This window comes from Cryptomeria japonica, chromosome 4 (genome assembly GCF_030272615.1).
Source record: "Cryptomeria japonica chromosome 4, Sugi_1.0, whole genome shotgun sequence".
In the NCBI taxonomy this organism is placed as follows: domain Eukaryota; kingdom Viridiplantae; phylum Streptophyta; class Pinopsida; order Cupressales; family Cupressaceae; genus Cryptomeria; species Cryptomeria japonica.
The window spans coordinates 364,596,881-364,612,929 of NC_081408.1; the positions used below are offsets into that span (position 1 = coordinate 364,596,881).

The window sequence follows — 16,049 nt, forward strand, 5'->3', positions numbered from 1 at the left end:
AATGCATAATCCATCCACAAAATGGACACAAGGATTTTTCACATGGAAACCCAAATGGGAAAAACCAAGGTGGGAATCGGTACCCACAAAATATGCACTCTTTCAGAATGCCCCCTGTTAGGATCCTAGCCCGGTTCGGAAATTTACAATTCTCGGTTAAGAGGAGACTATGTTAGGAGTCATGTGGTCAAAGGATTTTACAACTTAGCTTCGTTAGGAGCTTTACCCTATTAGGAGTAACCTTGCTGGATGATTTAAACCCAAATTAATGAGCCACCCGGTGAAGGGATTTACAAGGTCATGCCTGTTAGGACCAACCCAGTTAAGGGATTTTAATGTTGTTGCATCTATTAGGAAACAACAGATAAATGATCTTGACTCAGCACTTAATAGTTTTCTATTACAGATCCTTGTCAGCTCCAATGTGCTTCTCTCATGCAGACATCTCAATTTGGTTCGGCACAGACACACTTCTCTGATCACCGACACACTCAACCTTCTCAAACTCAACCTAAATACATTTTACAATTAGTTCAGTTACAAAACCCTAACCTACAATGAATCAATATCATAGATCATATTAGATCATTACAAATCATCATACAGATCATTACAACAAATTACAAGAAAATTATAGCCGTTGAATGATCATAACTCATCACCGCACATCGATCTGATAAGCTATCAAACCCTTAACACATTCTGCTAAGCACTTCACTGCTTCCCAAGAAATTTGATCCTTGTATGTACCAAAAAAGAATCTTATCTTTTCACACGGATTCTAACATGTCATCAACTTATGAACATGAAAAGAATCACTGCCAAACCATAAAACATCACTGGTCAAAGATCTTGTTATCAGTTCTCAAACCCTAGCTAATTATACAACAGTAAATTACAAACATAATGTGGTTCATGTCATAGATTCATTATGATGTCATAAGCACACATTCCAAACCGCAACACCTGACTCAACATGGATCACTACCGCAACCATCTCCTTCATTGTTCTTGCTTAATGGTTCACTGTCACTTGGTAGTTTTGCTTTCTAGCTCAATCCAATTCAATCCATTACCGATTAGACTTAACCAGTAGACTTAGATGACATACTAAGCATAAACAAACATGGAAAAATATGGTTTCCATCAATGACAACACAATTAACTGATCATCATATCATATTTATATCATCACCAACAGACCATCAATATATCATCACCAACAATCCTTTACCAGTACACCATCATCTCCATCAGTTATGCCAACATGCCAACAGTGATGTTATATGTTATATGCACATGTTTGATGTTTTCTTATGTAGCTATAGGTACCGAGCATCAACTCCACCTGAACCTGCAGGTCTGAGCATGCTCATCAACCCAATGGTAAAGTGGATCCGGAGATATCAGTCAGACCCTAGACTTTACCCTTTGTCGGGTAACCTTGAGGTTGTGGTCAGCCTTGTGTGGTGTTGTCAACCATGGTTGCTCTCTCTGTGTTAGTTGGTGTAAATTTGACCTTGTAAATTAAATGACATTTTAATACTCATGTTTATTCACTAAAGTTAATGAAATAAAAATAATATTATTTAATACTCATGTTTATTCATTAAAGTTAATGAAATGAAAATATAATTAGTGTAGATTAAACTAATTAAACATCAAAGAATTAATTCTAATTTATATAGCATTTTATAACTTGGTTTAATGTTGTTATGTGTGTTTAAATTAAATTGGTTATTATTTTAAGATATTAAGATTTTAAGTAAATAAATAAATATATATATGTGGGTTCTAATAATTTAGTAGTCATGGGAATCTTATTTTAAAATTCTTGCTTTATTAAAGAATAATAATAATACTGAGAAATAAATAAATAAATTATCTTTTCCCCCACTTCCTCTTATAAAAAATAGAAATTAATAGAAATGATATTGGGGCAATTAATTTCTCTCGTGCATGTCATGAGTTACAAAAAAAATTTAATGAGATTATTTTAGGGGGATTCTCACAGGCACGACAAGGGCTTCTTGGGGGAGAGGATTTATTTTTGGGGATTGCAAAGAGCTTTGGGGTGAATTTTCTTTTTTGGGAAAAGCTTTTGGTAAATTAATTTGGTGCATGTAGAAGAAATTATTTGGGGTTTTTGGATTCGTCCTACAAATCTTCTAGAAAGAAATTGAGGTTTGATTTAGATATAAGCGACTCTCGGTTTGGATCTGTCAAGCTCACTGTTTTCCATTGAAGATCTGTTGTGGTTTTCTGGCTTGGTTACTCCTTCAGATTTCTTCCAGGAAAGCGATTTTAAGGTATGAATTCTACCCACATAATTGTTTGGAAATTTTGGTTATAAAATTAAAAAAATTAGTTTTTAGAATATAAAAAAAATATTCGGGGTTTTATGTTTTTTTGGGAAAAGTTTATTGTGAATTGAAATAAAATTTACTGTGTTTTTGGCTTTCAATAAATTTGGAATGGGGGTTGATATAAGAAGAATTTGATTTTTGACATGGATTTAGATTTTAGTAATAAGGTTTACTTTGATTTTCAAATTATTCAAATTGGGAATGTTAGTTTTCAAATTACTCAAATTGGGAATTTTGTTAATATTTTTTGGGGAAAATATACTTTCAGATTATTAAATTTCAGGGGTTAGAAAGATTTGAAAATTATCTTTGAGCTATGGAACCTCTGTGTATTTGATGCAACTCAGATTTAGATTTCTCATGTGTCTGTAGATTCCTTTGTTATGCAGATTTATATATATGTTTCATTATTGATCAAATTGTCCATATATCTTGTTCTCTTAATTTTCAACTTCTTGTGTAATTGAAGATTTGTTTGTGTTTTGATGGTATCTGTGTTTATATATATATATATATATATATATATATATATATATATATTTGTGTGTGTGTGTGTGTGTGTGTGTGTGTGTGTGTACACACACACACACACACACACACACACACACACACACATATATATACATGTATATATATATATATACATGTATATATATATGTATATCTATATGTATATACATATATATATATATACATACATATATACATACATATATACATATATATATATATGTACATATATATGTACATATATATTGTTTTCAAATTTTATTTTGTCATAGCATATTTTTATCGCTCGCTATTTTTATGTTGAAGTTGTGGGTTTACACCCACAGCCGTGGGTGTAGCCATGACTGTGGGGTTACACCCCCAACCGTGGCACCCACGACATCCAGTATGCCTCGCCATTCCTTGGCATTGTCAGTAATATTCTCTACTATTTTGTTTTTAGGATTCGATAAGTATGTATATATATATGCATACACACACACACGTATATATATGTATATGTATGTATGTATGGTTATAGAGATATTGATAGTCAAATAAGTTTTCAGTTAAGGATAATTTTGTAACTCTTTTCAGACAATGGGGATATATGTATATATATGTTAGGATAACCAGTAAACAACTGAGAGGGGGGAGAATCAATTATTAACATATTATAACAATTAATCCACTATACAACCTTAAACCGGACCACATAACTATTAAATACTGGTAAAGAAGAAACAGATACCGATAAACAATGCAACTCAATAATAAAACAAATAATCAACACAATGCAACCATACCACATAACACCATGATTTGTACGTGGAAAACCCAGTAAAGGGAAAAACCACGGTGGGAAACCTACCCACAGTCAGATGATACTATGTGATACAATGAGGGGCCTGCACATGTAGGAAGGCACACTACTCATTACAAAAGAGTCTCACTAACTACAGAGAGGTTAAAACCACCTCAAGATATTTGGACAACAATCCAGTAGAGTGAATTGTCAGAGATAGCATCTACCATGCCTGATTACAGTTTTGATTAAGCTCAACGTCGGTGGCCTTTGACCACTTACATAAACCCAACTTGATCCTCAATGATTGACCAAAACTCCTTCGCATATGATATTATAATTCATGACCACGATACTCGATCTACAATGAGATCTTACATTGTTTTATACCAACCCTAAGGCCTAAACCAATTAGGTCGGCCACCTAAAAGATATTACAATAAGATTATTACATATATCCATATTATAACGATATGCCATGTCGGCCATAGACCAAAACAACATTAACCAATGCATAAATCATCCTGGTTACTTCTAGAGGACACGTTAAAATGATACTGGTCCATAACCTAGATAGGCACTAGACCTATTCTAGGTCCACCATGCCAAAGTGATGTCTCCAACTAGTTGAATCACGATCAGAGAACATCTTCAGCATCCTAAAAGCTGCACCAACACCACTTATGCATCCTGTCAAGAATTCTCAATAGAAGTTTTGTCAGTAGAACCTTAAACCATGTCGAAAGTGTCCAACAGATAGTCTCTTTTGCTGGTAGCACTAGATCTTCTGTCGGTAACCAACCATAACAGCTAGTGTTGTCATCAATGACAAAATATCAATGAAACACATAATCAATTCCTCCAAAATGCCAACAATCTCCCCCTTTGGAATTGATGGCAACACTAGATGTGAAAAACATCTAAGTACCAAGAAATGCCAAACAAGTCTCCCCCAATGGAAGACAACCAACAAACTCCCCCTTTGAGTAATATCTTTGTATAGCTCTTAAGTTTTCATTTTCACATCAGTATCTTTCCCCCTTTGACATCAATGCCAGAGATATGACATAGATGCCAAAATTCTATGAATCTCAAAGCTAACTACTCCCCCTGAGTAGTAGCACCACTTCATCAGTACCGGAATGAATAGTATCTATGATAATGCATGTTGAACTGATGCCAAACTGCATCAATCAAGTCTTTGCCTAAGGGGCAGAAACCCCCAACCTGTCTCTCAAATACTCAAATGATTCTTTAGACATCGGTTTAGTGAATATATATGCAATATTCTCTTTAGTGTTCACATAAACCAATTTGACTTCTTTTTCTTCTACCTTGTCCTTCAGAAAGTTATACTTTATTGATATGTGCTTAGTCTTAGAGTGAAATACCAGATTCTTAGATATGTCAATAGCTGCAGAGTTATCACAGTAGATAACTATTGGTTCACTATATTTTCCCCCGATATCCTTCAACATTTGCTTCATCCATGGGACCTGAGTACAATTAGTTGCTGCTGCAACATATTCAACTTCTACAGTAGATAAAGAAATGCATGACTATTTTTTGCTAATCCATGAAACCAGTTTCTTTCTAAGAAAGAAAGCTCCACCAGAAGTGCTCTTCCTGTCATCAGTATCTCCTGCCCAATCTAAATATGTATATGCAAAACTTAAGAAAAGTTCCGAGGTGTCCAGGCAAAAGTTAAGAAAACAAAGCTACAGAAAGCAAAAGAGGGACCCATATTTTCAAAACAAGGAAACTAATGGGGTTAGGTATGCAAGGCATAACAAGTCTATGTATTATTATTTATAAAAGCATCTCAATCCTTCGTGTATAAATGATTATTGTTATTTGATTTGTTTCATTGTGAGGCCTTGAGGACACTTATATGATGTTTATGTTATCCTTTTCTTGTATGTTCATGATGTTCATTGTAATGTATAGATTATTTCGTCTTTAAAATATTAAAAAAAAAACTATTTGCATTTTTATTGTATTATTGTATTATCCTCTGGGCCTCATAGTGGGGCCGTTCCACTTGGTATTAGAGCCCATATTCAAGCACTAGGATTCTTTGGGTGTACTTGGGTTCTCTTTGTTGATGATGTTAGTCTTTTGCGTGCAATTTTGATTCTTATCCTAAGCTTGTCCCTTGCGTGTTGGTGTGTTGTCCAGAAGGATGCCGAGAGCACGTGGAAGAGGTTGTGGTAGAGGCTAAGGTAGGAGACGTGGCAGAGGGGTAGAAGCTGACAATACTTCCACATAGAGTTCCCACGGGGATTCTGGTAATCAGAAACGTCATTAGGCTGGTTCAGCGGGAATTAGTTGCAGGTGTTACTAGAGCAACTTCTTGACCGTCTAGGTCCCCGCCAGGATAATGGGGCTCGTGAAAGGTCACCAATAAGGCCAGTTAATAATATGTTAGAATGGGAGGTGACATTCATGAGAGACTTGATGAGAACCAACCCTCCTAAATTCCATGGTACTGAAACTGGTTTAGAGGATAAACACTGGATGATTGAATTAGACCGATGTTTTTCTATAGATGTGCAATCATGCACATGAGGGTTTTTGCATCCACGTGGTGTCAATTTGAAGAATAGAAGCTTCGCCCAAACATCAATACTATCTCTTGGGAGTTGTTTGTTGAACGTTTTTAGACACGATTTCTTTTAGATCATTTGAGGCAGTGCAAAGCAAATGAATTCTATGACTTGCATCAGTTGTCCATGTCAGTAGAATAGTATGAGCGTCATTTTTACAAGATCAAGAGATATGTTGTGATAGGAGATGATGAGACTATGCTAGTACAACATTTTATCAGGGGTCTCAATGACAGGATCAATGGAGATGTGCAGGTTTTCAAACCAAAAACCATGAAAGTTGCAGTTGAGAAAGCCTGTTTGGTTGAGGAGAAACTTGCTAAGGCTCATGGGTCTCACTCAAGAGGGAAGAAGGGTAATACATAGACTAGTGGACAGGGTTCTAGAGCAACACAGAATCAGGGAGCAAGATATTTCAGTGGTCAGTAGCAACAATAGCCAAAGTGAAAGAATTCATACTATCAATAGAATGAGGGTGCTAGTCAGGAAAGAACGGGAATTGGAAGAGGAATAAACGTGACCGCAATGACCATCCTTCTCACAGTACTCAAACGACAACTAGCAGAGGTGGTCATCAGCAGTCGAGTGCATCTGCTAGAGATGGTGGTGGTAATGACCGAGAGACAGGATGTTTCTTTTGTGGGCAGCAGGGCCACATTTCTAGGTATTGCCCTCAGAAGGGTACTCAAGGATTCAGTTACAAACCAACTACTTTATATCCTACAGTTAGGGATGTTGGCAGGAGCCATAGGATACATGTAGCGGTGGAAAACCACCAAACAGAACATCAAAGCACTATAGTGGAGACTTCAAGTGTGTTGCACGGTAATTCTATTTCTATTTTGTTTGATTCCAGAGCAACTGATTCTTTTATATCATCTTCTCTTGTTAAGCGATGTGGTCTAGTGGTAGTAGAGCAAGGTGTTAGATGGCAAGTAGAGTTAGCCTCTGGGGGTTAAGGTCGCAGTAGAAACCATGGTTCATAGATGTGAATTACAGATTGGTAAGCTTCATACTTATGTGGTCCTGTGTATCATGCCTTTGGGTTCCTATGATATTGTTTTGGGCATGGATTGGTTGTCAGCCAATCGGGCAGTCATAGATTGCCAAAATAAAACAACGTAGTGTTTGGACCGTTCAGGAAACTTGGTGGAAGTGGTTGGCATATAGAGACCCGTTTCTCTATGCCTAATTTATGCTATGCAGCAGAAGCGTTGTATGTGTCAGGGATGTCAACTATTTGTTGTGTCGGTGAATGACTTGGAGATGTATGAAAGTTGAGAGGTATCACTTGATGATCATCCCTTGATAAGAGAATTTGCATGTCTTTCCGAGTGAGATGCTGGGTATGCCTCCTAAGAGGGACATTGATTTAGTGCCCGAAGTTGAACCTATCTCACGCACTCCATATCGGAAGACAACTCAGGAGCTTAAGAGCTTTGGATATAGCTGGAGAACCTATTGGCAAAAGGGTTTATCTGACCTAGTGTCTCTCCTTGGGGAGGACCTATTATATTTGTGAGGAAGAAGGATGGATATCTTCGCTTATGCATTGATTACCGGCATCTAAACAAATTGATAGTGAAGAATCGTTACCCATTGTCGAGGATTGATGACTTATTTGACCAGATAAAGGGGGCAGAGGTGTTTTCAAAAATTGATCTGAAGTCAGGGTACCACCGGTTGAGGATCATGGAGGCGGATATTCATCAGACAACTTTCTGCAATCTATATGGCCATTATGAGTTCACTATTGTGCCTTTCGGGTTGACTAATGCACCATATGTTTTCATGAGCCTTATGAATGGCATATTCAGGACATATCTAGATAGATTCATCATCTATTCCTTGATGACATATTGGTTTATTCCAAAACCATGGAGGAGCATGAGGGGCATTTGAGGCAGGTATTGCAATGTCTAAGGGAGAATCAGTTGTATGCTAATGTGGCTAAATGTGAAATTCTTTAAGACTAAGATCGAGTACCCTAGGCATGTTACCTCTAGAGAGGGTATTGCAGTGGATCCCTCAAAGATCCAAGCCATTCTTGAGTGTCCTGCACCTACGAACGTATTTGAGGTTCACAATTTTATGTGTTTAGCATGTTACTACTGGAGGTTTGTTTACGGGTTATCTAGAATTGCTCATCCCATCACTTCCCTATAGAGGAAAGAGAAGAAATTTGTATGGTCAGAGAAGTGTCAGAAAGCCTTTCAGATTCTTAAGGAGAAGTTGACCAGTGCGCCTATTTTGGCAATTCTTGATCCATCCAGTGATTTCATGGTTTGTACAGATGCGTCTTTGGAAGGGTTAGGTGCAGTGCTAATACAGAATGGGAGAGTGATTTCTTATCAGTCTCATAAACTTAAGAACCATGGGCTTAACTATCCTACACATGAATTAGAACTAGTTGTTGTAGTGCATGCTTTGGTTCGTTGGAGGCACTTCCTCTTGGGGCATCGGTTCAAGTTGCATACAGATCATCACAACTTGTAGTACATAATTACGCAACCGAACCTTAATGCTAGATAGAGGAGATGGATGAAATTACTTTGTGAGTACTACTTTGAGGTTAAGTATATTCAGGGAAAGGAGAATGTAGTTGCAGATGCTCTTAGTCATCAATGACATGAGATTTCAGCAATGACTCTGGAGGTGGATTTGAGAGGGCGTATCATGGCAGCACTCACTGCAAACACCTGGTATCAAGTAGTCTGTTCTGAGGTGGAATCCAGTAGAAATTTGGAAGGAAGATTCACAAGTTATTCCCTTGATCTCGATGGTCTTTTGTGACATTTGGGACGTATCTATGTGCCTTCTTCTGAGGATCTTCACATTTTGATTCTTTGCGAGTCACATCGCGCACCGTATTCTTCTCATCCTGGTGTCAAGAAGATTCATACAGATCTTTGGCAGTTGTATTTTTGTCTGGATATGAAGAGGGATATAGCAGATTTTGTAGCTCGATGCTTAGAATGTCAAAGAGTGAAGGCGGAGCATCGACATCCAGCAGTTGTTTTGTAGCAGTGTCTTCTCCCAGTATGGAAATGGGACATTGTTTCCATGGATTTCATTGTGGGTTTACCTAAGACCCAATGTTGTCATGATACCATCATGGTCACTGTGGACAAGTTGACCAAAGTTGCACACTTCTCACCTGTCTGATCTTCTTATAATGCGGCAATGGTGGCTAGAATTTTCATGGAGGACATTGCTAGACTTCATGGCATTCCTCGAAAGATCATTTTTGATAGAGATCTCGTGTTCAAATTGGCCCTATGGAAGTCTCTTCAACAGGCATTGGGTACTCAATTGAATTTGAGTTCAGCCTATCATCCTAAGATTGATGGACGGACCGAGAGGGTCAACTGGGTGCTAGAGGACATGCTTTGAATGTACGTTATGGACCAGCAAACTCGTTGGGAGGAGTACCTATACTTGATGGAATTCGCTTATAACAATGGATACCACAGTTCCATCGGTATGGCTCCTTTTCAGGCGTTATATGGTCGTCCCTATCAGACTCCCTTGAGTTGGGACTGATTAGAGGACAGGGTGCATCTGGGTACGGATATTGTTAGGGATGTGGAGCAACAAGCTGAGAGGATGAGAGAGCACTTAACAACAGCACATGATCGGCAAAAGAAGTACGTAGACGCGCATAGAGTGGATCGTCAGTTTTTTGTTAGGGATCAAGTGTTCTTGCATGTGCAACCACGGAAGAGTCCAATTCATTACGAAAAGGGCTCTAAGCTAGCACCACGCTTTGTGGGTTCGTTTGAGATCTTGGAGAGGATTGGTCTAGTTGCCTATCAACTTGCTATGCTGCCTAATCTTTCGCGCATTCATGATGTTTTCCATGTTTCTGTTCTACGCCAGTATCATCCTGATATATCTCACATTCTTGATCAGACTACTCTACAGGTCGAGGACGGGAAGCTCGCTCTCGAGCCTGTGGGCGTTCTGGAGCACAAGCATCGGGTTCTCAGAGGTAGAGACATTGAGCAGGTCAGGTTCCAGTGAGACCCTAATGATGAGTTTTCTGCTACTTGGGAGGAGGATCCTCGTATGTGTGATCTTTATCCTTATCTTTTTGGAGGCTTCCAGGAGTAAGCCTGATTATAGGGGGGAGGATGTAGTGTCCCTCTCCTTTGACTTGACAAACTTTATATTTATGTGTGTGGCTTCGACCCTTTTGGTGTTGGTCGATTTTGGATTTGGTTGTGATGCTTGACTATGCTTCTAGGATTTCTATGCGACTTTGATATTTCATGTTATATGGATGGTTAGAATAATGATGTTTTGAACATGTGATGTTATATGATGTATCTTCCCTCTGTGTGTTAGATGATTATAGATGGAATATTTTTGTAATGTTAGAATTTTATAATGATGTTCTTAGATGTATACCTACCTTGATCTTACATTGCTTATTATCTTTGATGTGTTTGGGGTGAAGGGGAAAAGTGTCGCACTGCTCTTTATGGGCAAGCTATGTGATTTTCATTCCTCTTTCACAATGCGATGCTATATGTTATATGCACATGTTTGACGTTTTCTTATGCAGCTGCAGGTACCGAGCATCGACTCCACCTGAACTTGCAGGTCTAAGTGTTCTCATCAACCCAATGGTAAAGTGGATCCGGAGATATCAGTCAAACCCTAGACTTTACCCTTTGTCAGGTAACCTTGAGGTTGTGGTCAGCCTTGTGATGTCAGTTTATCCTTGTGTGGTGTTGTCAACCATGCTTGCTCTCTCTGTGTTGGTGTAAATGTGACCTTACAAATTAAATGGCATTTTAATACTCATGTTTATTCACTAAAGTTAATGAAATGAAAATGGCATTAGTGTAGATTAAACTAATTAAGCATCAAAGAATTAATTCTAGTTTATATAGTATTTTATAACTTGGTTTAATGTTGTTATGTGTGTTTAAATTAAATTGTTTAATTAAATTGGTTATTGTTTTAAGATATTAATATTTTAAGTAAATAAATAAATATATATATGGATTTTAATAATTTAGTAGTCATGTGAATCTTATTTTAAAATTCTTGCTTTATTAAGTTACAAAAAAAAATTGTTGAGATTATTTTAGGGGGAATCTCACATGGGAGAGGATTTATTTTTGGGGATTGCATAGAGCTTTGTGGGTGAATTTTTTTGGGGGGAAAAGCTCTTGGTAAATTAATTTGGTGCATGTAGAAGAAATTCTTTGGGGGTTTTTGATTCATCTTGCAAATCTTTTGGAAAGAAATTGAGGAGGTTTGATTTAGATATTAGCGGCTCTCGGTTTGGATCTATCGAGCTCATTGTTTTGCATTGAAGATCTGTTGTGGTTTTTTAGCTTGGTTACTCCTTCGTATTTCTCACAGGAAAGCGATTTTGAGGTAGGAATTCTACCCACATAATTGTTTGGAAATTCTGGTTATAAAATTGAAAGTTTTAGTTTTCAAAATATAAATAAAATTTTCGGGGTTTTATGTTTTTTTGGGAAAAGTTTATTCTGAATTGAAATCAAATTTGTTGTGTTTTGGGCTTTTAATAAATTTGGAATGGGGGTTGGTATAAAGAAGAATTTGATTTTTGATATGGATTTAGAATTTAGTAATAAGTTTTACTTTGATTTTCAGATTATTCAAATGAGGAATTTTAGTTTTAAGATTACTCAAATTGGGAATTTTGTTAATAGTTTTTGGGGGAAAATATACTTTCGGACTATTAAACTTCAGGGGTTTGAAAGATTTGGGAACTATATATTTGGGAACTATATATAGGCGGTTGCTTCGCATTCGTCCTTCCGGTCGGTGAAACAAAAAAGGCCATTTTGTTGACCTCCCTACGATGAGTCCAGTAGTGTTGCGCTGCCCCGTAGGGCCGATGACGAAGGACAAATCAGCAACTATAGAAAGACGGGGGGTTAATTAATCCGCCTGCAATTATAGTTGGAGGTCTACCGATAGCGATATAACCTTTATCCATACAACAGCTACAGCAAGAAACCCTTCGTGCTTATTGATAGAGCGAGAGCGAAGCCCTCTCTCTCCATGCCGGATTTACAGGTTGTATTTTTCAAATATCGTTTGGTCGCTTTCACAGTCTACAAAGCCACACTTTTTCTCGAGCTCGACGGTAGGCCCCTACTAATTTTGCTTAGTGAAATCATTGCAGTGCGAGTGATCAGTAGGTGGGGGGCGCTATTCCACTGGTTTGGTGCTGCTAGCAAAAGCTGGACTTCCGGAAATAAACAAAGTTTCTCTGATGGTATGCCTCTAGGAATCTCTGGTACTTTCAATTTCATGATCGTATTTCAGGCTGAACACAATATTCTTATGCATCGGATTGATACAGCTCCGCACTTAAAGCAGTCTTATTTTATCATTCATTCCAACTGTTGATTATAATATCTCATTCGAACCACTGGGAGCTAATTCTTTCTGCGAGTAAGCTTTCTGTTAGTAAGGGGTTCGAGACAAAGAAAGGAGAGGAGGCTTGCATCTATCTCCACAATGGGGCACCCCCGTATTCTAGCAGGCTAATTAATAAGGACCTCCTATCTGAGGCATCTACCTTAACTACAAATAACCCTATTCTTTATGGTGCTTTTCATGTTGTTTGTTCCATAAAGCAACAAGGGGCGTGGCCAAGCGGTAAGGCAGTAGGTTTTGGTCCTGTTTTGGTCCAACGTGTGCTTCAACTACTTCTTCAACTGATGGTGCACCTGCCCTTGCTCTTGTCTCCCCTAGATGATTGCTTTAGAAGTTTCTTTATTTATAATAAAAGAAGTATTTTTACAAAGTCCAATTAGCACTGTCGAATCCCATCTCTGACTTCCCTAAGGCCTATGCAGGGTGGGAGGGCCCCTACAATTCTATGGCGGACGGGGTTCAGTGCCTTCAATGTGGGTTCATGCCCGGGCGAGTCGGCCTATAGATAGTCCCACTTCTCCTTTGGTAACCATAGAGCAGACACCATATATCGTATACCACATCTGGAAAAACCACACAGGACGTAACATAGCATAGTTAGCGAACCCGGAAGCTGAATGCCACTATTATCTACTACTTGAGAGGAGTCCCTTCCCTCAAGTTCGAGCATTTGGATGTCTTGCCTCCCAACCTCGTATATATATATATATATATATATATATATATATATATATATATATATATATATATATATATATATATATATATATATATATATATATATATATATATATATATATATATATATATATATATATATATATGTTTCATTGTTGATCAAATTGTCCATATATCTTGCTTTGCATGTGTTTTGATGGTATATATATAAAGAAATTTCATTTTCAAATTTTATTTTGTCTTAGTATATTTTTATTGCTCACTATTTTTATGTTGAATGTGGGGCGTAATATCCACAGTCGTGGGTGTAGCCATGACTATGGGGTTACACCCCTAGCCGTAGCAACCACGACATCCAATATGCCTCGTCATTCCTTGGTGTCATCATTAATATTCTCTACTATTTTGTTTTTAGGATTCGATAAGTTTATATATATATATATATGGTTATAGAGTTATATTGATAATCAGTTAAGTTTTCAATTAAGGATAATTTTGTGACTCTTTTCACTCAGTGGGGATATATTTTATGTGTGTGTAGATAGTTATGGTTTCTTTTCCGATTGGTTCTTATATGCATAAAGTAAGAATAATTTTTAGTCATAATCAGTGAGGTATTAGTTAAATTAATGGAAAGAAAATTTTGTAATAAGAATACCTAAATTGAATATTACCAATTTCCATTTTATTAGCATAAATAAATAGAATGAAATGTTGAGGAAGACTTAGTCAAGATTAAATTACTGATGTATTTCATTGTTGTTACTTGAGATTAAAATCTTTATTTTGAATGGGCAAGAATAATGAAATTTGGTATTTTGTTTTGAAGTAATGAAGTATAGTTCTCTGTATGTTGTATCTTGTTATTCTATCTTACGTGATCGTAATTGAGTCTAGGTTCTTTTGGTCCTTGTTGGGGGATGGGTTTCAATTAAATTATCCTTGATCTTTTCTGGAGGCCTCGGGGGGGGCGTGGGAATTTGATCATCTCATTGTTTTGCACTATCATTTCACTGGATTAAAGTTCTAGTATGTTTGTGTGATTGAAAGCTAGATGGTAATCCCTAGCCTTATTTGGATCCTCCCTTTGCGACACTTTATTTATTCTAGCAAGAGGGCCATGCCTTGCTATGGTATTTTAATGTTTTCTTCGAATCTGGTTTGGTTTCCTAGGTGCATTTATAGGAGAGTGGCTTTCATTGGGGGTCGGGACCCAAAGTGGTCGCTAGGGTAACTCAATGAAAGTTTGTTAATAAGTGATAACATAATATAATAATCTTGGGGATGGGTAGTTAGTTCACACTTAATAAGATAATTGCATTGTATACCTCTCTTAATCTTGAATGCTCATTTAGGTTCGGGGTAAGATGAGAAGGCTTGGAATGGCATCCACCAATCGCGTCTTCACAAGATGTTGGTGTGGTCCACTAGAGTTGTATGGGGGTCGGGGGTCAAGAGAGGTTACTAGGGTAACCCAGGATGGGGGTCGGAACCTAGTGAAGACCTACCAGGGTAACCCATGACAACCTAGTGATGACACTCCTCCCAATTGCTTACCTAGTGGATTTCTTGGTTGTTTTTCTGTATTTGCTCGAGCCTCTGGAATCTAATGAAATGGTTATTGTTCTTGAGGATTTCCTTTGTTATCTTGTGATTTCCTTGTGTTGGTGATCTTGTGAGTTATTGTTCATGACTAGGACATATTGGTGTTGTTTCCAATCAAACTTCGATTATTTTCTTGCTTCTTTTGTTCCTTCCTCCTATCTTTGAGGCCTGATTGATACCTCCTAGCACGAGGGGTGGAGTGTTTTTCGCACCCATTGGGTTTGGTACGAGTTGCTTCATGATCGTGATGGTTTGAGAAGAAAACTGAAGATCTACCTTGCTCTCCAGTTGTTGAGTTTCAGACATCCTTGTATTAGAAGATTGTATCCATAAGGATACCTTGTAATGTAATTTATGATCATTTGTATATCCATGGCTATGTAATCTGAACCATGCTCTTTGAGCAAGTCTATGTATTATTATTTGTAAAAGCATCTCAATCCTTTGTGTATATATGATTATTGTTATTTGAGTTGTTTCGTTGAGGCCTTGAGGATACTTATATGATGTTTATGTTATCCTTTTCTTTTATGTTCATGATGTTCATTGTAATGTATAGATTATTTTGTTTTTAAAATATTTCAAAAAAAAAAAACTATTTGCACTTTTATTGTGTATTATTGTATTGTCCTCTGGGCCTCATAGTGGGGGCGTTACATTATTTAACCCCCCAAAAGAAATTAACTTTATAGTTGTACCAATAATCTAAAACAAGATTCAAGAATGCAAATGCTTCTAAGGTGATTATGCAAATCTGTGTTCCTTTTAATACTTTCTTGATATCTAATGATGGCAAATGAATACAACTAAATGCTTTTCAATACAAGCACATTACAATTGATTACATAAGCGTGTGTTAAGTTGGCTCAAGGAAGGGATAAAGTTGATCAGATTTTAATATGAATTTTGCAAAATTAGGGGTCTGATCCATGAGTGCACGATCACTTCTACATCCAAGGAAGCAACCTAAGACATGTGAATGGTAAGATATCAAAATGGATGGTTTATGTGAATATATCAAAATGTGCATGCATAAGGATAAGGTAGGGGATAAATGTGAGGGAATGTGTG

At 37.3% G+C, this 16,049-nt stretch overlaps 1 protein-coding gene across 1 annotated transcript; it reads left to right on the top strand.

Moving 5' to 3' along the window:
• Window positions 1-9,872: 9,872 nt before the first annotated feature.
• LOC131875136 (uncharacterized) lies at window positions 9,873-10,289 on the top strand. Its single transcript, XM_059219165.1, has one exon. It carries the CDS (start codon window positions 9,873-9,875, stop codon window positions 10,287-10,289), a length of 417 nt encoding a protein of 138 aa, XP_059075148.1.
• The last annotated feature ends 5,760 nt before the right edge of the window (window positions 10,290-16,049 follow it).